A 26,548-nucleotide genomic window follows, 5' to 3' on the forward strand; every position below is an offset into this window, starting at 1 on the left:
GTGGTCACAGACGGTACTTATAGACGTAAGGATGGGGACTCCTCCCACTGCGACCACGTGGCACTGGGGTACATGATATTCTAAGACCCAGTTGTGGACCTGTTACTGAGAGGGCATGACCATGGTGTTCTGGCCTTTACTAATTTAACTGCTGAGTAGGGCACCCCAGATCTGAGATCTCAGCAGCACCTCCAAATGTAGCACACTCCCCCCCACCCCCCTAGGAGATATGGCAGCTACGGTGTGTGTGGTGCATTACCTGTGGCTCACAGGAGGTCTGAGCCTCCGCTGCTGGAAGCCTGGGGTGTACCTGATCCGTCTGGTTATAGCGCCTCCACCTGCACGGGATCCTAACAGTGTTGGATAACACCGTCACAGGACAATGTACATAGTAATACACACACCAGAATATAATACAACAATATTTACTGAGTACGAACTGAATACACACATATGATGCAACACCCAACCATATAAGATGTAGCCCGATAGTCCCCCACACTATCCTCACAGTACCTGGTTGCAGGGGCACCAATGTCCTAGTGTCCGGCCCACAATAGGCACTCCCTCCCCAAGTGTGTGAGACAGCGCTGCCCACAACTAACGTGTCTACAGTTGGTGCACTTGATGATACCTGTCGGGTACTCCAGCACTCGTTAGCGCCGACTGTTGACAAAGGGGCTGTCTGGTCCCTCGCCGTCGTCATCAGTGACGAGTCCGCCTCCATATTGGGTGGTATCCAGCAGGAGTGTCCAACCATGAAGATAGTCTCTTATCTGTAGGTGGTGATCTGGTCCCAGACCACTTGATGCCAGGTTGCAGCCGCGTCCTGGCTGTGTCCCTTACACTGGTACTACAGGGGCAGTGTCCCTTTCTAATGGGCCTGTCCCTGCAGCAACCACAACTGAGGGGTGTCGGGGCCTAGCTTGGGCCTAAGGGAGTCTCTGGCCTAGTGCAGGGGTCACAGACGCCCTGCACACATAACCTACCCTCTTCTTCTCCTAGCTCTGACTGGCGTGGTCTCTGGCGCGCCAAATGTATCAATAGCTTAGCAGGGGATTCCAGCAGTCCTATTGGCTAAGCGTAGCCAGGGAATCTTGCAGCCCCTGGGGCTGTTGGGAACTGTAGTAGTTCCCCTGCATGGCTTATTCAGTAATGGCTGCCACTGCTTGTATGCCCATTGCACATGGGCAACTCCACTGCGCATGTGCGCTCACTCGTAACATGGCAGTGCCCTTTACCGGGAGCCTCCAGCTATGTGCTCGCCTCCCCAACTGCTGCGCACCCTCCGCACGCCTAACCACCCTCTCCCCAACCTATTCGGCGTGTCTTCCGACAACTACGGCGGCGCCCGCATGCCCGCCATTCCCCCGCTGCAGCGGAAGTAAGGAGACGCCTGGGGGGGGGGGGGGGGGCAAGGGGGATGCCTGGAGGGGTGACCTGGCCACATAGTAAATTCCTATATTTTATGCTAAATAAACTGTATGAAGCAAACTTACGTGTTTCTTTATTGCAAAATCATTAACAGACCTGACTTTCTTCCTCACCTTTTGCGTCGTCATCCAAACTATGCAAAGCCATCCATATCTCTTGTAGTTTTTATATTTATGAGGAAAAAAAGTGAGCTGACCTTTAGAAGAAGTGTTGGGGAGATGGACATATTGTTTTTAATATTGGTGGATATTGTATGCCAGTTTGTGCGTCAAGGAGGTAATATGATAGTAATATATACAGACTGTGACGTTTAGTGCTGGGATAAATACAGTTTTCCATATTTTACAAGAGCAGGCCAATGTTTACCTAATCAAAATATTGGAGGTGGTGTTTAACTCATGGGAAGGCTGAGTTTAGGGCATCATCGTCTATTAGGAGGGTTAACATTTCTCCCCATTCTTTAATCAATCATTTACTTTTCTGGAAATCAAGGCTCTACAAGTTTTTGCAGTATTTATTTTGTGGTTCAAATATCATTTGAACTGCCTTTGATTTGGATTCACCCTAAATTTGGGAGAGATTGAAAATGCATATTCACAAGACGAAATACAAACACAACTACCAGAGGAACAGGAGAAGCAGGGAGTAAAATGTAGTATCTCACGTAAATCCAGCTGTACTTTACAAGCATATAATGAGAGAAGTGTATGGATTGAAGATAGAAACATATTTATATTTTTATTATTTATTTCTAGAATTGATTTGAATTGTGAGACCTAATTTTTACATATCTTAATTCTTTTATTTTCAGAAACAGTTGTAAATAATTTGCTTATTTAGAAATTTGACTTTATTGAGGGTATTGAAAATGTAGTAAAAATGGCTAAATATCTATATACCTATTAATAATATGTGAAGAACTCCACTGTAAGAAAGGCAACTGAATATAGCAGCAGACCGTTCAGCTGAGAAATGGGTTAATAGAAAAAGTTTGCAGAAAGTTTAGCTATGCGGGACATGTTCAGCCTAGGGCTAAAGAGATTGCTAAGCAGTCTTTGAAATCATTATGAGCATTAGCTGGGCAGAGCAAATAGATTTATTTTACAAAGAGAGGCCCATTTTTACAAGTGTTTATTAAGTGAAGCAAAGACTTGGTCAACTTAGAGGGGATGTGAGGACATATAATTTTTCAGAGTAAAAGGGCTATGGAAAAAGCAGTTAGAGGCAATGCAAAAACAGAATGGATTGTATTTGTTTTGTCATGTTTCTTGATAATGTCAAACATTTGCACAGTGTATGCTGAGTCATAGGTCCATTTCATAGCCAAGGTAACTTTGATGGACAGTTATTCCGTCTTCTCCATAGATGCTTTGTTACAACAAAATAAAGTTAGTGGCTTTTAGAACTAAGAACCAACCAATAGGAAGAAAATAAGTCATAATTTATATCATTACCAACTCTACTTAATAGTGAGGTTCGAAACAGATACTACAAGGAAGAGGTATAGATCACCCAAAAAAAACTAATTGTAATACATTATGTACAGATATTGGATACAGTAAATAATTTTAGGGTGTAGCTAGCAGGTGTTTAATTTTTCATTTATATCTACCTATTTTTAATCAATAATAGCTCTATTATTTTTAGATGAGTGAATGCAGAAGTGGTGAGAAGTTTAAAACGGTCGGTTCTGAAGCCTAGAGATGCATTTAAAATATTTTGAGTTTTTGGAGGTAGTGTAGAAAAATGAGCTCTAAAATATTGATTGTATTTTCCTGACATCTACAACTACTGGAATGTACTGACTATAATACTGGAATGTACTGACTCTATAATACTGGAATGTACTGACTATAATACTGGAATGTACTGACTATAATACTGGAGAGCGCATCCATTATGTTCTACCTCATTCTGTAGCTAGCGGACGCTCTGTGAAACATACAATGTAAATGCTTTTGTATGTAATTCCATAAAGTGCCACACAACTCGGAAAATTTACCAACCTCCAAATATGGGTTATCATACCACGATTCAGCTAAAACTGAGTGTATCCAGTATTTGTGCCTCTTGATCTTGATCTAATCTCCGAGAGCCCGCGAAGAAGTCTTTAAATGTCTAGTTTTGCAACTCTTATTGAAAAGTTTCAAAGTTGTGCTTTGTAATACCCAGTTCAAATACTTTGAAATACGTCCAGTGGACTTTAAATATTACACTTAAAAAAAAGAGAGGATAGAAAGCACTAATTTCATGGGAAATTACAGTGAATAATAATATCAAATAGTGGTTGTGGTACTGATGCAGCGACCGTTATTCGAACACTTCACGCGTCATGTACATGGGAATCCCGATTTGAAACCGCGGGATGAATTCCAGCCTCCCCGCACTAAGATGCCAGCGCGGCGAGTGCAGAAAAACGAATTTTAGTGTTCTGGCTTTTAAAAACATGAAATTGACACAGAAGCACAGTAATATACACATTATAATCCATCCATTTTATTGCAAATGAAGAAACAGAATCCATGAAATTCAAACAAAATATCTGCGATAAGCGCGGGTGCCTGGGGCGATTGGCGGCATTCATGCTGTGTGGGGAACAGCAGAGAACTCAAAATCGGCGCCGTGATGTGTTCGGATAACGGCCGCTGCATCAGTAATTATCTATTCCCAGGTCATCTGATGGCTACTATTCTGCCCTTGGGCTGGCAGTAAACCCTTGTACAATCAGGTTGCCAGTAGTTGATATGGGGTTTTCCCTCTCCGAGGAGCTGCATTTGAGTGACAGCGGGAGGAGGTGACATCAGGCTTGGGCATGACCAATCATGAGCCAGTTTATTTGGAAAAGTACCCGGGCGCTATCTCTATCCGTAGTATACAGTAGGTATATAAATAACTGGAAAAGTAAGAAGGGTGTAATAGAGCCTAAGGGTATTGCGTAATTGTCTTGAGATGTCCTCGTGTGACTCGAAACCCCAACAGGATCTATCCTGGACCCTTGATGGTAATAGAACACAAGAAAAAAGGGGGAGCACAATATGAGGAAAGGTAGGTTGAAGGTGTTTTTTCTTTCACTGATGATCAATGTGGTGCAAACACCTCTATTGAACCGTCAGTCTATGAAGTAAACTCCGTGAGTGGGAGACGGACATGAAATGATGTGTGTAAGTGGATGAAAAAATAAATAACTTACACGGCCTTGTGTAAGTTGTATCACATCAAGGTTTCTTTCGCTGCCGAATCTTCCTTTGGGATGCAGATTTTTCTTTCTGTCGAATCTTCGTTTCTCGCTATGTCTTGAATGTTCCTCGTTGAAGGAGTTGCTCCTTCACGGTAATTTACCTCTCATAAAAATGAAAAGGCAGTTAGATATATAAACGTAAATATCAACTGCGATATAGGGAGAGACAGTGAGGCAATATATTATTGCAAATTAGTGGTGTTATAATGATATCTCACTCACATGGCCTAATGTGAGTGTTCTCCTATAGCGGTATCTTGATATCACCCATGTCAAAGATTGATACAGGTCTTCAGATGGGGGAGTCTGTGGCCATCTTGCAACGGATTGCAGATGAATACAGAAAATTGACCCAAGGGTCACCTAGTGATTGAGGTGGGGAAAGGGATGAAGAATAATAAATATATCCAAATACTCACACGGGCCAGTGTGAGTACACACTTGTAGAAGTTTCTTTCAGCTTCTAATTTCTGTGGTGGAATCCACCTTTACGCTGAAGTGAGAGGTGTAAATAGACTATGGGACACTGTGGTCTATAGGAGGTGAAAACTTTATTAAAAGAATATGCAAAAAAGAAGATAAAATATAAACAATGGCAAACAATGAAGATAAAATTTATAGAGGCTAAAACATAGAAGCAACTGTTGCTTCTAGGGGAAATACAAAGAGCATAGGGAGTCACTCAGTGGTTGGTGGTAGGGGATCTCTTGTCTCCGCGTCCGGATGGAGAGCTACAACGTCACCTCTGGCTCCTCTATGATAGCTGCAGACTGTCTCAGATGAAGAGCTACGCGTTTCGCCCTATGCAGGTCTTCCTCGGGCTCGTTAGATCTAACTCAGTGGTTGGTGGTAGGGGATCTAACGAGCCTGAGGAAGCCCTGCATAGCCCTGTATAGGGCGAAACGCGTTTATATATCTAACTGCCTTTTCTTTTTATGAGGTAAATTACCGTGACGGAGCAACTCATTCAACGAGGAACATTCAAGACATAGCGAGAAGCGAAGATTCAACAGAAAGAAAAATCTGCATCCCAAAGGAAGATTCGGCAGCGAAAGAAACCTTGATGTGATAGAACTTACACAAGGCCGTGTAAATTATTTATTTTTTCATCCACTTACACACATCATTTCATGTCCGTCTCCCACTCACGGAGTTTACTTCATAGACTGACGGTTCAATAGAGGTGTTTGCACCACATTGATCATCAATCATGAGCCAGACCTGGTGCCCTCCTCCTGGCAGTACTTAAAGGCAGGACCGCCCTAAATTTGTAGGTTGTCCTTCCCCACTGAGGAAGGCAAGTCACACAGTGGAAAGGCTGAGATTGGGCCTCCTCCAGTCCTCTTCCCTTCAGGGGAGAGTGAGTATGGACTATGCCTCTGCTAGGGAGACAGGGAAGAGTTACAGTAGGATGGCTGCGGGTGCCATTGACCTGTAGTGACGGTCCAGAGACCATCCTTGAGTGAATAGCTGAGAGTACTGCATCGGAAAGAACCTGCCTTGTTCCTGTAACTGTACAGAAGAGTAATAAACCCATTCCTATTGTTATACCTCCTGCCTGGTGCGTGACCTTTCTGGGGTGAGAGGTAATAAGTTCTACTGTGGGAGATCATATTCAGTTCCTGGAGCCTACGGCAGATGGAGGCGCTGCACTGCTAAAGAGATATGTAGAGTATGAACCCCAGAAGCCTAGTCCTGTGTCCCCACTACAACCGGCGCACGACTCAGCCCTCCTGTTACCAGCAGGTATCATACACCACACGACCAGTAAAGGCCAAATCTCCCACCGGGTGGGGGGAATACTGTTACATAGATCTGAAGGTGGCCATACTCAAAGGTAATCTTATAACACTGAAAGAGAGATGGTTACATGAATACAAATGTATGCAACTGTTTGGGACACTTAGCGAAGGCCTAAACCGAGACCAAAGTTTTATGAGTCACTACTGACATGGGAGAACTCTCTTCCCATGTGTGCTAAAGGCCATGTCTATACATATTGCACTATATGTATGCACACACAGCTGTCTCTTACACTTTCATTATCTGGGCACCTCTTAGATTTCCACACCTACCCACACCATTGATATGCACTCTCACTCCACACACACCTTTTGTAAAGCGCTGTATACACTGTGGGCTCTTTACAAATTTATATTTACATATATACATCCACACACACTCTTACATCACTAACATTCAGGGACTATTTAACACCGCAAGTCATAAATCGCATACTACACAGGGGGAGGGGGTGTTAGGTTTCAGTCACAGATAACATTCTTATATGCACTGTTTTTAAGTAAACCCTTGCCTGCTTTATTCAATGTACCACCGCCGGAAGAAGAGATCAGTGTATCTCGAAAGCTCGCACAAATAAAAGCATTTCGTTAGCCACAGAATGGTATCATCTATTCATTTTTGATTTTTTTTTTTTATATATATATATATATATCTACAGTATATATATATAGTTGAATTTAAATGAAATATTAACAATGGCTTGAAAAACAATCCTTATTTCCCGGTGCTGCTTAAGCTCATTCAGTCCTCCAGAAGTTGATAGGAAAAACATAGACATATTTTTATGTAATGCATGGCACCCAAAACTTTGACCTTGGCCCTCGATTGTGATTGATGATGGTGATTGATGTATAAGAAGAGTTCCAACTTTCAGAACGAAAGATGCTACAGTACGTTAAAATCGTTTAAAAAGCAATGGAGAGCAGCATCTATTTGCTAGTTGTTGTAAGATAAAAAGAAAGAGGTAGTTAGTGTACAGTATATCGAGATGTTCAGCTCTTCCTAGACCTGTGTAGGGTATCAAAGACCCGACTGCAAGATCAGGACAAAAATGGAGCCAAAAAGCTGCTCCAGATTTATGAAAGCAAAAAATGTAATTGCCTTCAATATAATTATTGTTCTTTGGTAAATTTGGTGCAGTTTTTTGCTCTAATTTTCCAGCAGAGAGATTTTTTTTTTTTTTTCAATATACAGTACTGTTCATTTAAATTATTCTTACCTTATTTTATTCTGTGTTGCAACATGTCCTTGTGGGTTCTAATTTCACTATTCTAATGTATCCTAAGGCCCTCTATAAGCTAAATTATGTTTAGAGCTGTCAATAGCGTCTTAAAATGCCAATTACTACATTTAAAAAAAAGTGTGTATTAACATGAAATATTTAAATATGTACAGTATATGGTCCAATTCTGCATATGTATATAATATAGATTTAACAATATTCTAATTAAATTATGTATAATTCTATCAGTATATTTATTTTAATATAATAAGCTATAGGTTTTGTTTTTCATGTAAAGATAAATAAAATCAGTTAATTGAATTTGTGTGTGGGATGTGAGAGGTGGTGAAAATCCTCTGATAATTGCATTCGTAAAATCTAATATGTCTTCTCTAGTTGAAGCAGTTATGACATTTATGTGCAATTCCTCTGAAGGTCGAAGTAATTGGGAATAAATGTTAAACCTTTCATTGCCAAAAGAGCCTTCGGTGCAATGCTTGTCTTTATAACCTGAAAAGTTTGACATTGACAGTCTATATTTATAGTATCTTATTGCCATAATGAAAAATGTTTGGGACTCAACATGTTAAATGTGCCAGAGTTTCCGGATTAAAAAAAAAATAATAATAATAATAATAAAAAAAAAAGAAATATATATATATGTATATATACTGTATATTATTTTATTTTTTTTAAACACATTTTACCAAATACTGTACCTCTTTGTGATAATTTTGTTCCTGGAATAGAAAAATATGAACTTTAAAACATGGAAAGAAATATATTTTGTTATGATAAAAGATATAATTGATGAATCAACACAAACTGTAGTGCCAATTTTAAACATTAAAGTCAAAACATAAATTGTCCAATAAAAAGCTGTTCATGTATTCTCAAGCCAGGCACTATTCCATTAAGATACTGTATTAGCAAATAAAAATATCCCTTGTGAGCACATTCACATGTCCCCACTGGCGCTGAGCGCGCTCATGCTTGGAGAGCGCTCCAAGCATGAGCGCCGGGTGTCCTGCTTGTGGGGGAGGGTGGGGGGCATTGCGGGTAGTTGAGCGCGCGGGTAAGTATATATTTTTTGTTTACCTAAGCCCCGATCGCGGGTGAGCGTTTGCCCGAGCACACCGCGTGAGAGGTGACACATATATCTATATATGCAAGTTCCCGCCGCAAGCGCCATCCGCTCAGCTCACTCAGCGCTAGCAGGGACTTAGCCGAAGACAGGTCTGCAACCCTACTTTTCACCATTATCTCCTAGCATAAGATATCACAATCGCAGCCATACTCTTTGGAGAAGGACCCCCTTAATATTGTTTCGGATCTACTGAAAATAGAAAAATGCAAAATCTGTATACTCTACAAACTTCTAAGCGCAGAAAAACATCAATGTAAATGGCTAAGTACATACACTACAAAGCTTGGAGGTTTGATTTTCCTGATTTTGCAGACTGCGAGACAACCATAAAATACACTAATTTAAATTTGAAGCTGATGGGTCCTGCAGATCTGCAAAAAAATGTTATTAGAATTCTTCACAGGGCCTGTATCTCCCCTTAGCAGAGAGCAAAGACTATGACACTTGAGGAATCTAAATTCTTAAAATGTTGGAACACTAAATATGATGTTGTACACTGCCTAGGCAGTTATCACTGAAAACCTCAACACTTAGAGAATATAAAGCAGTACTTTTCGGAAATTTAGAGACCTGGGATAATTGAAAATATGTAACGATACATACATTTACATATACCATTTAATCCCCAACAAGAAAGTTGATTATCAAAAACTGGAGTAGTTCTTGCCTAAGCCTCTCCCCCTTCAATGCTAACTGAACTAAAACAAAATATTCTCATAACACTATGTTTGGAGCAAAAAAATTTGCATAAAATATATGCAGTATGACCATACAATACAAGCACCATAATGTAAAGAAAAATGACATACAGTAGCTAGGCTAAAAAATTCTGCAATGTTTACATTTGTTTAGTGCTGTTACACTGATTTGTATTTTTAGACTGTAAAGCAGCATCTAGCTGGTTCATACTTTATAAGAATGTAGAGAAATAATTCAGATACTATTAATTTCTGTAGCATGCTGTAACTTTTTTTTATCAACTATCATATTCAATATTAATGTTGAAGTTTTCTTCTCCATAACTAAAAATAGTGAGACCAATGATAATACAGTAGTAATAATTAGAACATTTTTTTTTAATAAATCACATTTTAACATAAGAACTGTGGACTTCTTGTTATGGAACGATATACCTCAATGTGGCACAACAGTATGAACAGCAAGGCCGTCCTATTACAGGGCAGGACATACTGTATGGCTATTAGACTCCCTTCTACAAGTCCAGATCTAGTCAACGAAAATGCAAGGTTAATGTTTTTTATTTCCCTTGATAATTGATAAATTAGTTGTACAGATAAATATGTATATGTGTGTATATGTGTATTTCAAAAGAGAACTTGAAATACAAGCAAGTTAAATACAATACAGGATACATGGTGGTCAAACATTCCTATAAAAGTGGCAACTCATTTATTTAATTTACTTACATTTTCCTACTTTTTTCTTAACACATGAAGATTACATTGTGTGCAAAGCTGGAGAGAGAAAAAAGCAAACACAAAACGTACAAGCATGCTATCCATACACAGGATCCCCAATGTTTGAACATTTTGTGTGATGTATTGTTTGAATTGCAGTATAAAGATCAAGATTCTGAGCATTGACATCTGAATGAGCACATTTAGCGTCCTCTCTAAACCAAGTGATCCTTCTATGGACAGCAATTCTTTTTTTGTTTTTTTTGATTCGCAGCCTGGATTATACTACAAATGAAATAAAATCGTTCTTAAAGGCGAAACTCTTAAAGGCGAAGCCACATAAAGGCTAGTAAAGACAAAAATCTATAATCTTTCATCTTTTTGTATACACTGTGTTGAAAGTTAGAGCGCTTGTTAGCACTTTTTCTCTTACAGTTAAGATGATTGAGTTCTTCAGCGTTTGCCACAAGTGAAAGATGTTTCTTATTTCTTTAGCAACAAGACGAATAGAGAGGAGACTGTATTGCAGCGTAAAACTGCAGCAAGTGCGCCTCCTCCTCCCAGTGAGGAAGCTGTGTCCAGCAGTTCTGAGGATGACTCTGGAACAGATAAAGAGGATGAAGGGGCTGTTTCCCAGCGCTCCACACCAGTAAAAATGACCGATGTTGGAGACAATTCTAAAATATCAGAGGTAAGCACGTGATTTCAAAGGGATAGTGTATTTTTGTCGTAGTGATCTGCACCTATGTTCATCTAAATACCGTCTTGCACCCTAGGCAGATACGGTTGTTTTGACCAGCCTCCTTGACACCCTGCTGAGGTAAAAAAATTATATTTTCCTAAGGTGCTTCTAGATTGTGGCAGTCTTCTGCTATAAGATACTGTACATTTCAGGTGGAAAACACCTTACAGCCCATTGACCAGCACCGGAAGATGTTATTGGAATAGCAATTAGTTAACAAATCTAATTTTTCTAAGCAGCTTATTTTTTCCCCTCCATGATAGGCCAATAAAATGAATCTGTGCCTTGATATTCACCAGATTAAACAACTGAATTAAAACCTTCTGACAAGTAGTATATTAATCCTTTGGGTGCCCCAAGACGTAGTCACTACGTCATGGGTCTGGCACTCCAGGGGCCCCATTAAGCAGTGGATACGCCATGCCCAAAGAGTGCTTTTTGTCAGCTTAGACTGTGTCCTGCATTCCCATGGAGCGCACAACGTGATCTGAAGTATAGGAAAGAGGACTCCTCTTCTATTTCCGGGTTAAAGGTCGTGGCTGCGCTTTTGTCCTGTGGCCCCTCAGGCACACAATGGGTTACATCTATTTTCATAAGAATTCATAAGAATTCAGGGGATATTAGTCAACAACAGAACTTTAAGACATATTGTACCTGGCTGTAGCACATAGTTTGACATAAAAAAATACAGATATGTCTCATAGATAATTTATTTGCAGTTAGCTTAGTCATACTGTACGTATAAATTGTTGTGTTCTTCCAGCACAATTTAAAATAAGATATAACATATTGGTGAACCTGTCTTTGCAAAATAAGAAAATACAGTTTTCCAAAGGGGCCCATTCAGAAACCATCAGGAGTAGAAGGGCCACAAGATTATTGTAATTACATTTTTGATGCTTTCACAGACTTCAGCTCATTCTATTTCAACATTTTGCAAGCATTTATAATATTGTATATAGCCCCCTTTCCCTATGGCTAAGGGAACTACGCAGGTAACTACGCGTGCTGCTGTACCTGTCTGCTCACAGGAGGCCTAAGCCTCCGCCTCTGGGAGCCTGGGGTGAGCTCTTTCTTCTTGCATGCAGTGCCTCCACCTATGAGGGATCCCAGCATTGGCGAGATAACCTCTCACAGGAATCAATACACAGTAAAGAATATAATACACCACACAATGTATATAATTAAGGTTTACGGTATACACATACAAACAGATACAATAACAGCAGTACAGTACCCACAGTATACACCCAATGACCCAACACGTGGTGGTTCCCCCAAAGTACTGAGGGTGCTATGGCACCAATACCCCTGGTGTCCTGTCCCAGCAATTCCCACCCAAGTGTGAGATAGCCCTACCCCTTGTACTCCAGTACCCAGGTGCTGCTTCGCATAATGAGTTGGAGCGGGTCTCACGCAGCGGGCCCCAAACACAAATCCCCTCTCTCCTAAGGGGTCTGGATTCTCCTTGCCGTGTGAGCTCCAAACGGAGGTCTCACAAAATGTCTATGGAGCCTGTAACCTGGTCCCAGGCCGCAGGGCACCGCGTGGCCATCCGGTCAGTGGTGCAACAGTACTGGTAAGGGAAAGAGTCCCTATCTGGGGCCTTCCCTACAATACTACTTCGCTAGTGTCTCTGGGCCTGTCTGGGGCCTAGGGGCAGAGTTTTGGCCTAGTCCAAGGGCTACTGGCACCCTCGACGCATCCGTCCTCTCTGCCGCTCTTGGAAGACTGACTCGCGGGATTTCCGCACGCGGAGGATATCCTGTACCTCCTCTCTTCAGAGCTCTATTGGCTGGGACAACCCCATGTGGTGTTTCCCTCCCCCCCCGGAGGATTCTGGGACATGTAGTCCCGCGGCTGCATTTGCGGAGCTATCCAAAGATGGTCGCTGCCTCTCCACACTGCGCATGCGCGACTCGCAAAATGGCCGCCCCCACCTCCTGATCGCGTGGAGCTCCAGGGAACTACTGAATGGCTCCCCCGCACCAGAGGCAGGGTAGGGGGACTCGGCTACATATACAGTTAGGTCCGGAAATAATTGGACACACAATTTTCATAATTTTGGCTCTGTACGCCACCACTATGAATTTGAAATTAAACAACTGAGATGCAATAGAAGTGCAGATTTTCAGCTTTAATTCAAGGGGTTGAACAAAAATATTGTATGAAACGTTTAGGAATTGCATCCATTTTCATATATAGTCCCCTTATTTCAGGGCCTCAAATGTAATTGGACAAATTAACACAATCAAAAATAAAATGTTCATTTTTAATTCTTTGTCGAGAATCCTTTGCAGGCAATGACTGCTTGAAGTCTGGAATGCATGGACATCACCAAATGCTGGGTTTCCTCCTTTGTGATGATTTGCCATGCCTTTACTGCAGCTGTCTTCAGTTGTTGTTTGTTCGTGGGTCTTTCTGCGTTGAGTTTTGTCTTCAGCAAGTGAAATGCATGCTCGATCAGATTGAGATCAGGTGATTGACTCGGCGATTGCAGAATATTCCACTTCTTTGCCTTAAAAAACTCCTGGGTTGCTTTTGCAGTATATTTTGGCTCATTGTCCATCTGTAAAGTGAAGAGCCGTCCAATCAACTTCGCTGAATCTGAGCAGACAATATATCCCTATACACTTCAGAATTCATCCGGCTGCTACTGTCTTCTGTCACATCATCAATAAACACTAGTGGCCCAATGCCATTGTAAGCCATGCATGCCCATGCCATCACACTGCCTCCACCGTGTTTTACAGATGATGTGGTATGCTTCGGATCATGAGCCGTTCCAAGCCTTCTCCATACTTTTTTCTTTCCATCATTCTGGTACAGGTTGATCTTAGTTTCATCTGTCCAAAAAATGCTGTTCCATAACTGGGCTGGCTTTTTTTTAGATATTGTTTGGCAAAATCTAATCTGGCCTTTCTATTCTTGAGGCTTATGAATGGTTTGCACCTTGTGGTGAACCCTCTGTATTTGCTCTCGTGAAGTCTTCTCTTTATGGTAGACTTGGATAATGATATGCCTTCCTCCTGGAGAGTGTTCTCCACTTGGCTGGATGTTGTGCAAGGGTTTTTCTTTACCATGGAAAGGATCCTACGATTATCCACCACTGTTGTTTTCAGTGGAAGTGCCAGGCCTTTTGTGTCGCAGAGCCCACCAGTGCGTTGTTTTTTTTCTCAGAATGCACCAAACTGTTGATTTGGCCACTCCTAATGTTCCTGCTATCTCTCTGGTGGATTTTTTTTTTTTTTTTGCAGCTTAAGGATGCCCTGTTTCACTTGCATTGAGCGCTCCTTTGACCGCATGTTGTGGGTTCACAGCAACAGCTTCCAAATGCGAATGCCACACTTGGAATCAACTCCAGACCTTTTACCTGCTTAATTGATGATGAAATAACGAAGGAATAGCCCACACCTGTCCATGAAATAGCTTTTGAGTCAATTGTCCAATTACTTTTGGTCCCTTGAAAAAGAGGGGGCTACATATTAAAGAGATGTAATTCCTAAATCCTTCCTCCAATATGGATGTGAATACCCTCAAATTTAAGCTGATAGACTGCACCTTAAGCGCATATTCATTATTTAACTGTAACTTGAATTTATTTTGGTACACAGCCAAAAAAACAAAACTTATATAATATGACAAATCCCTTTTTTTTTGGATGAAGGGTTCTTGTCTGGGATCTTTAAAACCCACTGTCTTTTAGGGTAAACTCCAATCACAGGTCAATCCAGCTCTGGTTTAAGTCTTTTATTTCCTTTGGCATTCCAGCCGACAAAATCAGGATAAACAAAAGAATCAAAATAAATCCTTGCTTTATCTGAGCATTAACTAGACAGCAATTCTCTAGCTAACTTTGGGTGGCTTCCCCAATTACCATACAATAAAACACATACAAAAACAAACAGATAATCCAGTGCCTAAAACAAATCCAAAAAGTGACAGATAAATATATCTGACTATATAGATACTGTAGAATGTCCAGTCCTGTTAGCCTGAGGTCTTTCAGAAGTTTTTTGCCGTTTGTCTCACAATAAAGGTGGAAGAAAATAAAACAACCAATCATAGTGTATACCAATATAACTGTTGATAGGATTACACAAACATAAAACAAACCAAAATGACCAACATACACAGTCAAATACTGTAAGTCAAACAACATGAACACAAAGCTGAACAAACACCTGATGATAAGATATATATGAACTAATTTAATTAAAAAATGCATACACAATATAAATAAATTGTAGCATACACAGTGGTTAGTGATGTATAGACTCTGCTCCGGTTTGGGAAAAATTGAAAGTCTACTTACAGCAAGCAGTGTTTAAACAGGTATTGTGGATGTTGTAAATTATGGCAGGCAGGTCACAGGATCTGGCCGTGGATTCTTCCTTCCCAGAGGGATAAGTACTGCCGTCGCACGTCCCACTACTCGGGTGCCACCTCCGTGGGTCCCACAGCCTAGATAGAAACTCCACACCATGCACCAGCACAAGTCCCCAAAAAACGGCCACACTGGTGTCTCAGACTGTGCGTGCATACGTGGAAGTGTCTCTTCCCCTCCGCCTAGCACCGTACACAGACTGGATACACTACAGGCTGCAGATTCGTCAAAGTCATAAAAAAAAATAAAAAACACCATTTGACGCTGCGTTGCCATGGAGACGCGTGGACAAGAAGCCGGTAAGTGTGGGAAGGGGCATGTTCACTTTGCCGTCTATTGAGCATACGGTGTAGCCATTCACTTCTCCCTGTAGTCTCCATTCGCACGTTCTGAGAGTGTAAGGAGAAGCGCTGTCTCGTATGTTGAACATATCGAAGAATTCTGACCTGACCAGCGATCGGTTGCTCTGGTCGTCGATGATTGCATACATCTTTTTAGCTCTTTGGGGTTGTCCCTCTGGGTGCACTGCTACAAGACATATTTTAGAGCAAGATCTACCGTCGCTTCTTTCTCCACATACCTCTGTGCATTTGGACGCTACCGACGTCGTGGGGGGTGTATCTCCCACTTCTTCCTCCCCGCCCTGCTTTGTCGAAGGGTTAAGGGCTTTGCTTGATTTGGGCTTCATAGCCTCCGGGTGTAAAGCGGATATGTGCCTGTCGCTATCACACTCTGTGCATTTCATAGCTTCTTTGCAGTCCTTGAATAAATGAGTTGTGGAAGCACAACATTTGAAACAAGCTCCCCATTCCCTGAGTAAGTTCTTTCGCTCCTCTATGGGCTTCATTCTGAATCCGATACACTTGTTAAGCGGATGCGGCCTTTTGTGTATAGGGCATTCTTTGTTAAGGTCCCTTGGTTTCTTGTTCCTGACGGCCGCCTGGCCGGGACTTGCATGGGTTGTAGGGGGCACGTCCATCCTGTGGACCGAGATGGGTATTCTGGTGTCCTTGTATCTCTCTGCTGACCTTTCGTTCCTCGGGTGGCTGGCACTAGATGTGGTCTGCGCACCTAGGATGAAGCCGGGGTCGTTCCTCGTCCTTGCTGCTTCGCGAATGAAGCTCAAGAAAACTGAGAATGGGGGGTAGGCGACTTGCTTCTCCCTTTTGTGTTTGGAGCCTTGTGAAATCCACCTTTCTTGGAGGTTGAAGGGTAGCTTCTCCAGGATGGGTCTCACTCCACGAGCTGAGTCTAGGACATTGAGACCTGTTAAGGAATGGTCTTTTCTTGCAACCTCCAGCTCTTGCAGCAGGTCTCCGAGCTCTCGTAACTTCGAGTAGTCTCTAGTTGTGATCTTGGGAAAGCTGTCGACTCTTTTGAAGAGCGAATCCTCGACTGCTTCGGGGCTTCCGTAGCACTCTTCTAGCCTTTCCCACACTAGGTCAAGACCTACTTGGGGGTGGTTCGCGTTTGCCGTCCGAAGTCTCTTCGCGTGCTCCCTGGATTAGTTTCCCAGCCACTTGAATAGCAGGTTGAGCTCTTCCCTTGCTGAGAAGCCCAAGCTGTTGATTGCGTCCTTGAATGTGAACTTCCACGTCCGGTAGTTCTCAGGGCGGTCGTCAAAGCTGATGAGTCCTGTTTGCACCAAGTCACGACGGATCATGTACTTGGCTATGTCTGTCAGGCCTGAGGCATCGGCGTGTTGGTCACGTTCAGAGGTAGTTGTTGGGAGGGTCCGTGCGGTCGCCTCTTCTTTGGCGTGGACACATGATGGCTGCTGGTCAGTGTGAGGGGCTGTGTTCTCCCGTGTGGGTGTACCTGGATTGCGAGCCTGTTGTGGTGCATCCGTGTGCGCGCTGGCGTGTGGATCACTGTTGCGGCTGTGGCGATACCAGGCAGCATGTACCACTGAAGGGACAGCATCTTCTCCTCGTGGAGCTAGCAAGTCTTCGGTGTCTGTGGAGTCGCTCCCTCCGTGTTGAGATGGCGCGCTGGTGTTTACACTGAAGAGGCTCCTTACGTAGTCTTCAGTGCATTGGATTGGATCCTCTGAGGCTATCCGTCTGTACGGTTGCTCCCCACCGTCCTGTTGCGCGGCTGCTTCTAGGACTTCAGCCTGGGCTATAGCGGCGGCGGCTTCCTTCTCTTGATTAAGTGCCTCTAGTTCCGCATCAAATTCGGCTTTCCTACGCGTAGTGGCTGCGGCAGTAGTGGCGGTGGCTGCGGCAGCATTAGCGGCGGCTGCGGCAGCAGCAGTAGCGGTGGCGGCATTAGCGGCGGCTGTCTGCTCCTCCTCTTCTATGCGCGCTCTTCCTGCTCTTACGGCTGCCTCTCTCCGACTATATTCGGCCCTGGCACGTGCGGCCTCTGCGGCGGCTCGCGCCTTGGTAGCGTTTGTGCTTGCTCTGGACGCGTTAGATTGCGCTGATCTTGCTGACCTTGACGAGTGTCGATGTGCTAGAGTGATGTGACGCGGTCTCCAGGAGGAGCTCTTTTGTCTCGCTTTGGGCGTCCGTGATGGCGGTCTGCACGATGGCATCACGTTCTAGGTCGATCGCCTTTTGCAGGTCGCGTTCTCGCAGGCTATCTTCCGTGTTAGTTCTTGTTATATAGGTGAAATATGCCTGTGACAGTGCTTGGTAGCGCGAGTGATCTATCTTCAATTGAGTTATTACCTGCTCGAGCTGTTGTACATAGTTACCAGCGCCGGCGACATTGCATATCCCATGTGTTGTTGTTTCCTAGGCGGTGCGCTTCAATGTCATTCTCATATTTTTCGCGGGCCTTTTGTGTCAGTGTGACTGTCCGTTTAGGCCTTGCGTCTGCCTGCGCCTGTTGCAGTTGCGCAGCGGTCTCTGTGTCTGAGTGATCACTCTCCTGTGTGATATCAGGTGAGGCTCTGAGTTCTGCCATGCTGTAGGTGTGTGTAGGCCTTTAGCCAGTGCGTGTGGCATGCGGTCTTTTACCTGTGTCAGCGATGGGCGACTGTCTCAGATGATGCCGAGCGGTTTTCTGCAGCGTTCAGCATAGGGGTAGCTGTACTCACAGGTGTCCGGTGGCTCTGAACCGTGTCCTGGTGGGTGTCCGGTGGGGTGGCCCTTAGTGGCGTCAGCCAGGAGACATGCGCAGGTGTAGGTGAGATGGTAGCTCTTCACTATGGAGCTGTGCAGAGAGTGGGCTCAAAGACAGAAAAGAGCAATCAAAGTTCTGTGTATATTGCAGTCTGACTGCAGTGCTGCCGCCTTGAGTGAGGTTGCAGGCTTGTGTGCAGTGTAAGCTGCTTGCTGTTTGAAAGGCTGCTGCAGGCTGTGTGCAGAGACTGTACTGTGTTAGCATAAAGTCTTAGAGTAGCAGCTCCTGTATGTATATTTCCAAGACACACGGTCTTCCTTTTCACTATTCTGGAGGCCAGGGTCATGTGTAGGATGATTAGCCCAGATAGGTTCAACTCAGCCCCCTTTCCAAATCACTCCAAGTCCTCTAATATTTCCTTCACTTTATTGGAAAAACAGCAGTAAATACAGGCACTTGTGGATGGTGTGTTGTAGTGATTTGTAGTTAGAAGCAGGTGAAAAGGATTAGGCCCTGCCACTAGAGCAATTACAGGAGGGGTACTCACTCAGCCAGTGTTGAAGGTGGAAAAGGAAGCCCCAGTGTATTCTGGGTAGCAAGATAGCCTGGGGACAGACCATCTGTGGGCAAGGCAGAGGGGGAGAAAGCAGACTAGCCCATTTTGAGAGAAAGGCTGGGGTTGCTATATATATTTCACTGAAATTGTCTAAGGAAACAACAACATGTAGCAATAATGTTGCCTTTTCACATACAGCAAGCTGCTGGGACAGGGGAAATAACAGGCAACTGAACAAGGGAGAAATGGATCCCATAAACTGAAAGGGGAGACAGAGGAATATGGAATCTAGTTCCAGGACATTATGTGTAAAAATAAAAATGATGCACAGATGTTCTGTTGGCTCCAATTTACTCCAAATGAAAAGTAGAATGCAGGGTTATGATGCACTATTTCTATAGAAAAAAAAGATTTGCGAAAACGACATCAAAGTTTGTCAGAATGTTTTTGCAGGGTCACATTGGTCATGTGACCTAGTTTACGAAAAATATTGCCGAAAATGGCAAACCTTTTCCATTTTCACATGAATTTAAAAAAAAAAAAGAAATTACATTTGGCGCCCCTTTTTCAGTAATACAAAACTCCCAACAAAATTGCAAAAATGTCCACAAAATGTGCAAAAACATTTGCAAACTTACAGTAAATGGTACCAATTTGCCCCCCTATGCTCTTCAGGATAAGGAAAAGGCCTGAAAGATGAAGATGAAAAAGGTTAAAATTGTACTTTATCCCTGCACCGTGAGATAAAGGCCAGAATGTTTACAGATAAGTGCTGTCAGATACTGTATGTCAGACAAAGAGGCATTAGGACAATATAGAACAATTTTAGGATGATGCTATACTGGTGTAAATAATTGCACACAATTTGTCAGAGGGAAAAAAAAAACATCTCCTTGTTCTCACTGGATTTTGCACCAGTAATACAAAGGTGATATTTTCCTACACATACCATTTTGTATGCATTTGGACTTTTGTTGGTATTTTAAGTTTACTGCATGTACACCAGCATTGAATCACAATGCAAACTAATTTAACTGTATGAAATTGGGAGCCACGTAGCAGGTAACCTAGTGCTATTTTATAATCCCCTCAAAAACGATGAAATTATCATTCTGTTTGTGGCAGCCTCAACATGTTGAATACATTAGTGAATACATGTCTCCATAATGGTTCATTTTGTGATGATTTGAATAGGGAACATTATTTAGATGAAAATCTTGAATGCATTACCAAATAAATGGACAGGATCTGATATTGAATTTGCAGTATTTTCTACTGTTGACAATGCTTTCTGTAATGATTTTACTATTCAGGATAGCAGACAACCTGGACATTATGCAGCATTAACAGTACATTAATTCCGTAAACGTCAATTACAGTACTATGTAAAGGCAACACATCTTTATTTTTGTGAACTGGTTGCTAAAATGGAGCATCCTCTAAAGCAGGGGTCCCAACACGGGTGCCTGCAGGCAGCATGGCTCCCGCCAAGCCTTTTGAGGGTATCCACGAATGACCGTTGATAATACGGCATTTACCGTGTCAGTGGTCTCCAACACGTCGATTGCGAGCTACCAGTAGCTCGCCGGCTGCCAGTGAGTAGCTCGCCGTAATGCCGCCGACAGCTGCTGGTGTCTCTCATTTGAGGCATTTGAAAAGTTATTATATTGCTCATTAGACTCTGCAGGTCGAAGTTAACACATAGAAAGTGCGCCAAGAAGTTTGTTTTCATGCATTGCTCCATTTTACTCTTACATTTATGTGTAAGAAAGTATTTCTTATATTTGATGCAAATTTTTAGCAAGAAATGTTTATGCCACGTTAGACATGGCAGATTTTTGAGCACAAATACAAATAAAAAAGTAGCCCATGGAAATGCTGAATATGATATAGATGCAACTAACTGCTGGTTTTAGACCACTTGCCAAGGAAATCCTGTGACCATTCCGCAGTAACTCGTGAGATGGTCCACAGAAGGCTGTAATGGCCCATTGCATTGACACAACGGGGGTCCCTGCATTTGAATGGGACTAGCAGCCCTGTAGGATTCACAGAGCATGAGTCCCATTCAAATGCAGGGACCCCCGCTGTGTTAATGTGATGGCCCATTAGTCTGGTTGCAGAAATCTCACAGCATTGGATCGGGTTTTAGTGCCGAATTCTCAAGGCAAGCGGTCTACAACCTGCTGTTGCAGTTGTATATCATTTGTCATTATAGAAGCGGCTCAGTGAGTAAAGACACGGACTGGCACTGAGTTTGAAGCAGGGGAATCTGGTTCAATTCCCGGTGTCGGCTCCTTGTGACCTTGGGCAAGTCACTTTATCTCCCTGTGCCTCAGGTACGTAAAACTAGTAGCGCTATACAAGAAGAAACTATTATTATTATAATCTGTGCATCAAATAACTCCTCTCTAACTTCTCATATTGACACGTAAAGCTTGGAGCAAGGACCTTAATAAAAAGATGCAGAGCGACACAAGATTATGCAATTTTTGTAAATTTTGCTCCAAACCTCCCTGGTCTGCGAGAAACCATGTGAAAAATCCAGAGAGGTATCTGGGGCTCAACAGAGTGCACTGACAAATAAACGTAAAAAGATTTTTTTTTTAAATTGTTGCAAGTTAATTTTCCCTTGTTCAGATGTCCATATAAAGCAGGTAAGTGTAGGGCTACACTGGCGACACACTTTATTCGAGCTCGGCTAGTCCCACGAATTTGGGTATACCCGGGTGTATTGAGGTTTGTGACTGTTTTCTGCCCGAGTGCATTGAGGTATTTTCCAGGCAGGGATTGAAGCATTTTATTCCCGCTGGCTGCAATACTGCACAGTATATATATATATATATATATACTGCATTACAATTCATGAATTTATGCCATCTGGTAGACACGCGAAGCATTGCAGCCTATTAAATCCTAATCATTATCATTTAACAGATCAGCCGCCCGTCAGCCAGGCATGAACCCAGGCTGGGAAGGCAAACGCAACGGGGCTTGTCAGAGGCGAGGAGCGGCGCATTCCAGGTATCTGCCAGGTACATACTGGGTATTTGCTCGAATAAAGTGTGTCGGTGCAGTAGCTGTTTATGAAGATACCGCTTACCTGGATGTTTCACTATGAGAATATGCAGCAACCAGGAAAAATGGCGTCCAAAATTCCTTCTAAAACCCTATTGTTTACAATGCTAAGCCCATTTCAGTAAACAGTATTTGAATAGTCAGTAAAACTCACATGCTGCTGTATTGTGGATTCTTGACTAGAAAATGATCTAGATCACACTGCGTTATATGCGGATCCGCGTTTTAGCAGATCGCGCTATAACGGGGTTGAGCTGTACAAGCAATAAATGACTTCCGGCGCCTTAGCATTAATTAAAAGTCCGGATAAGCCTCAGATGACCACGGGATGATCCTCAGGACATGTTAATTTCAATATAATAGCGCAGTTCTCAACCTATCATTAATATATTTTCTCACTTGTTTCCAGACTACTTGGATAAATCTACACGTCAATTTTAGTTTGCCATTTGCTGATTTGAATACATTTAAACTCTTTCATATGGTTCAGGTGCACTGATAAACGCTCTAAGGCAGTGATTTTAAACTTTTTTTTAGAGTCACAGAAAGCACAGGACAGAGTCTCAGGAGAGAGTCAGAAGGAGCCGAGAGTCAGAGGGAGCCGAGAGTCAGAGGGAGCCGAGAGTCAGAGGGAGCCGAGAGTCTCAGAGGGAGCCGAGAGTCTCAGAGGGAGCCGAGAGTCTCAGAGGGAGCCGAGACTCGGGGAGTAGAGAGTATCAGAGGGAGCCGAGACTCGGGGAGCAGAGAGTCAGAGGGAGCCGAGAGTCAGAGGGAGCCAGAGGGAGCCGAGAGTCAGAGGGAGCCGAGAGTCAGAGGGAGCCAGAGGGAGCCGAGAGTCAGAGGGAGCCGAGAGTCAGAGGGAGCCGAGAGTCTCAGAGGGAGCCGAGAGTCTCAGAGGGAGCCGAGAGTCTCAGAGGGAGCCGAGACTCGGGGAGCAGAGAGTCTCAGAGGGAGCCGAGAGTCTCTCAGAGGGAGCCGAGACTCGGGGAGCAGAGAGTCTCAGAGGGAGCCGAGAGTCTCTCAGAGGGAGCCGAGACTCGGGGAGCAGAGAGTCTCGGAGGGAGCCGAGAGTCTCTCAGAGGGAGCCGAGACTCGGGGAGCAGAGAGTCTCGGAGAGAGCCGAGAGTCTCAGAGAGAGCAGAGAGTCACAGGGGGGGGGGGCGGAGTTAAAAGGGGCGGAAGGAGTAGACAGAGCCACAAGTGGCAGAGTGTCGCCAAGAGTCGTGCTCATTGGGGAATCTGAGGGTTTCTGGGATTACCTGTCCGACTGTAGTAATTTTTCATGGAGTTGGGCTTCCGCCATTCCCCACTAATCCGCCTCTCACTCCCAGCCGTGACTTACCAGCAGTCCAATTTGTGTCTCTATACGCTGTAGACCGCACCTGCGTGGTTCCAGTGGCCATTTTGGATACTGTTTGTAAATAGATATAAATACACACGTGTAGACTTCTGAAATCACACGTTTGTTGAAATGGGGATTCCTTTTTGCTGATTTTTTTAATATACCTCTGTCAGATGAGTTTTAACCATAGATTTCAGTGCTTTGTTCTTATTCTGTGCGCAGCTCGAGCTAAACACATGCTCTCCAATTGCTGTCCAAGCCATGCCCACTCCCCAGTTTCTCTTTAACTGATAGCAAATTGTTCAGAATCCTCTCTTCACAGACACAAAGTGTGTCTGTTGAAAAAGAGTCTCTAGAGCAAAGAAGTTTTTTAAACACTGGTCTCCGCACATTCAAAAGCTTTCTTTGCTAATAAACATGGAAATAGTCAAGCCATTCTAGTATACCGCCTGAGTTGCAGAGTCACAGCTAAGATGCCATTAAGCTGATTCTTCGGTCTTGTGGCACAAAGAATTATTTATTTATAAAATATTTTACCAGGAAGTAATACATTGAGAGTTACCTCTCGTTTTCAAGTATGTCCTGGGCACAGAGTAAAACAAATAATACATGGTTACAAGTACAGTTACATAAATGAACAAAGTGTACATTATATACAAGACATTGCGTGCACAGTTAAAGAAAATATATATTATGAGCGTATGAAACAGTTACAGACCAGATTAAAGTGTGAGACAGCCTTAGATTTGAAAGAACTTAAGCTGGTGGTGTATATGAGAGTCTCTGGTAGGTTGTTCCAGTTTTGGGGTGCACGGAAGGAGAAGGAGGAACGTCCGGATACTTTGTTGAGCCTTGGGACCATGAATAGTCTTTTGGAGTCTTATCTCAGGTGATAGGTGCTGCATGTGGTAGGGGTGAGGAGCTTGTTCAGGTAGCTGGGTAGCTTGCCCATGAAGAATTTAAAGGCAAGACAGGAAAGGTGAACTTTGCGCCTAGACTCTAGTGATGACCAATCTAGTTCTTTGAGCATTTCGCAGTGATGTGTGTTGTAGTTGCATTGGAGAACAAAACGACAAATTGAATTGTAGAGGGTGTCAAGTTTGATAAGGTGGGTTTGAGGAGCCGAGCCATATACTATGTCTCCATAGTCAATAATTGGCATTAGCATCTGCTTTGCGATACGTTTTCTGACCAGGAGACTTAGGGAGGATTTGTTCCTGTAAAGTACCCCTAGTTTGGCATAGGTCTTGGTTGTCAGGGTATCAATGTGCATCCCGAATGTTAAGTGGGAGTCAAACCATAAGCCCAGGTATTTAAAACTAGTGACAGGTGTTAGGGTGGTGTTAGTGTTGGTTCTAATCAGGAGCTCAGTCACTGGAAGCTTTACAAATTTAGTCTTGGTCCCAAATACCATTGTTACAGTCTTGTCAGTGTTTAAAAACAGTTTGTTTTGGGAAATCCAGTGTTCGAGTCTCAAAAAGTCAGACTGAAGTATGTGTTGAAGGTCAGAGAGGCTATGGCTGTGTGCATATAGGATTGTGTCATCTGCATACATGTGTATTGAGGCTACCTTACAAGCTGTGGGAAGATCATTAATGAACACTGAGAAGAGTAGGGGCCCCAGAACAGAGCCTTGCGGGACACCACAGGTGATATCCAGGGGGTTGGAGTTAGAGCCTGAGATGGACACATGTTGGGATCTTCCTGATAGGTAGGACTGAAACCAGTTTAAAGCATGTTTCCCTATTCCAAAGCTCTGGAGTTTGTTAAGCAGGATAACATGATCAACTGTGTCAAAAGCCTTTGCAAAATCTAGGAATACTGCACCAGTGAGTTGTCCCCGTTCCATTCCACACTGGATTTCATTGCAAACTTTTAGCAGGGTAGTTACGGTGGAGTGTTTGGGACGAAACCCAGACTGGAATTGGCTAGGGAAATTTGTCTTGGTGTAGAAATCACTTAATTGGGAGTGAACACATTTTTCCATAACTTTGGATAGAATTGGGAGAAGTGAGATTGGCCTGTAGTTTGAGACAGTGTTTTTGTCCCCACTTTTGAAGATTGGGACAACTCTGGCAGTTTTCCAGGTCTTAGGGATATGGCCTGCAGACAGGATAGAGTTGACTATGGACGCAATTGGTTTGGCAATGGCTGGGGCACCAAGTCGTAGGAACCTAGATTGTAGTAAGTCGGGTCCACATTGGCTGCTTCGTTTTAGTTTGAGGAGCGCTTGTGTAATCTCCTCTTCAGATACTGGGCTAAATTGAAAATTGTGGGCAGTATTGGGAGGGGGTGGGACTGTAGGGATACTCCCAGGATGAGATTCATGTTTGGGGTTTGTGCTGCGTTTCGCTAATAAGTTAGTAGCACACCCCACAAAGTAATCATTGAATGCATTTGCAATGTCAGTGGGGTTTGTCAGAGTAATATCCCCCTTAGTGATATTACTTGGTTGTTGATGGTTAGGAGGCTGGAATATATTGTTGATAACCTTCCAGAAGTTAGCTGGGTTTGATGTATTTTGGTGGAAATTGTCAGAGTAATATTGTGCTTTTGCATGCCTTGTTTGCCTTGTGCACATGTTCCGCATGCATCTGTAGTGATTGAGATCCTTGGTAGTGCCAGTTACTTTGTAGCTTTTCCACAAGGCATCCGAGAACTGGTAGAGTGCTATAAGGTCAGTTGTAACCCATGGAAGGTGGGCCCCCCGTACCCTTATTTTGCTTAGTGGAGCATGGGTATCGCAGAGTTTTAAGAACTCGGATTGGAAATAGTCGAGCGCAGAATCGGGGTCGGGAATTAAATCGAATCTGTGCCATGGGCAGTTGGTAAGGTCATCCAGAAACTGTTGTGGGTTAAAGTTTTTAAATGTTCTAGTGAGGAGAACTTTACGGCTTAAATGGGGCGGTTTAATTTTCCTTACACAGTACACTATTGCATGGTCACTGAAAATATCAGGAAGGATGCCAGAGGATTGGATTCTGCTGGGGTTTGAGGAGAGAATCCAGTCTAGCAAGGAATGGTTATGCGATTTCAGGTTTATCCGTGTGGGTTGGGAAATGAGTTGTGATAGGTTAAGTGACTTGAGTTGTATCTGGATTTGGTGGTT

General features: G+C 43.3%; 1 protein-coding gene across 1 annotated transcript in view; it reads left to right on the forward strand.

The window, feature by feature from the left end:
- Nucleotides 1–26,548, forward strand: part of FIG4 (FIG4 phosphoinositide 5-phosphatase) — a 380,709-nt gene that overhangs the window by 295,619 nt on the left and 58,542 nt on the right. The window contains exon 21 of the mRNA XM_075595029.1: nt 10,758–10,953. Coding sequence (XP_075451144.1) covers nt 10,758–10,953 — 196 coding nt within the window. The remainder of the gene's footprint in view (nt 1–10,757; nt 10,954–26,548) is intronic.

The sequence above is a fragment of the Ascaphus truei genome, chromosome 4 (genome assembly GCF_040206685.1).
Source record: "Ascaphus truei isolate aAscTru1 chromosome 4, aAscTru1.hap1, whole genome shotgun sequence".
NCBI lineage: Eukaryota > Metazoa > Chordata > Amphibia > Anura > Ascaphidae > Ascaphus > Ascaphus truei.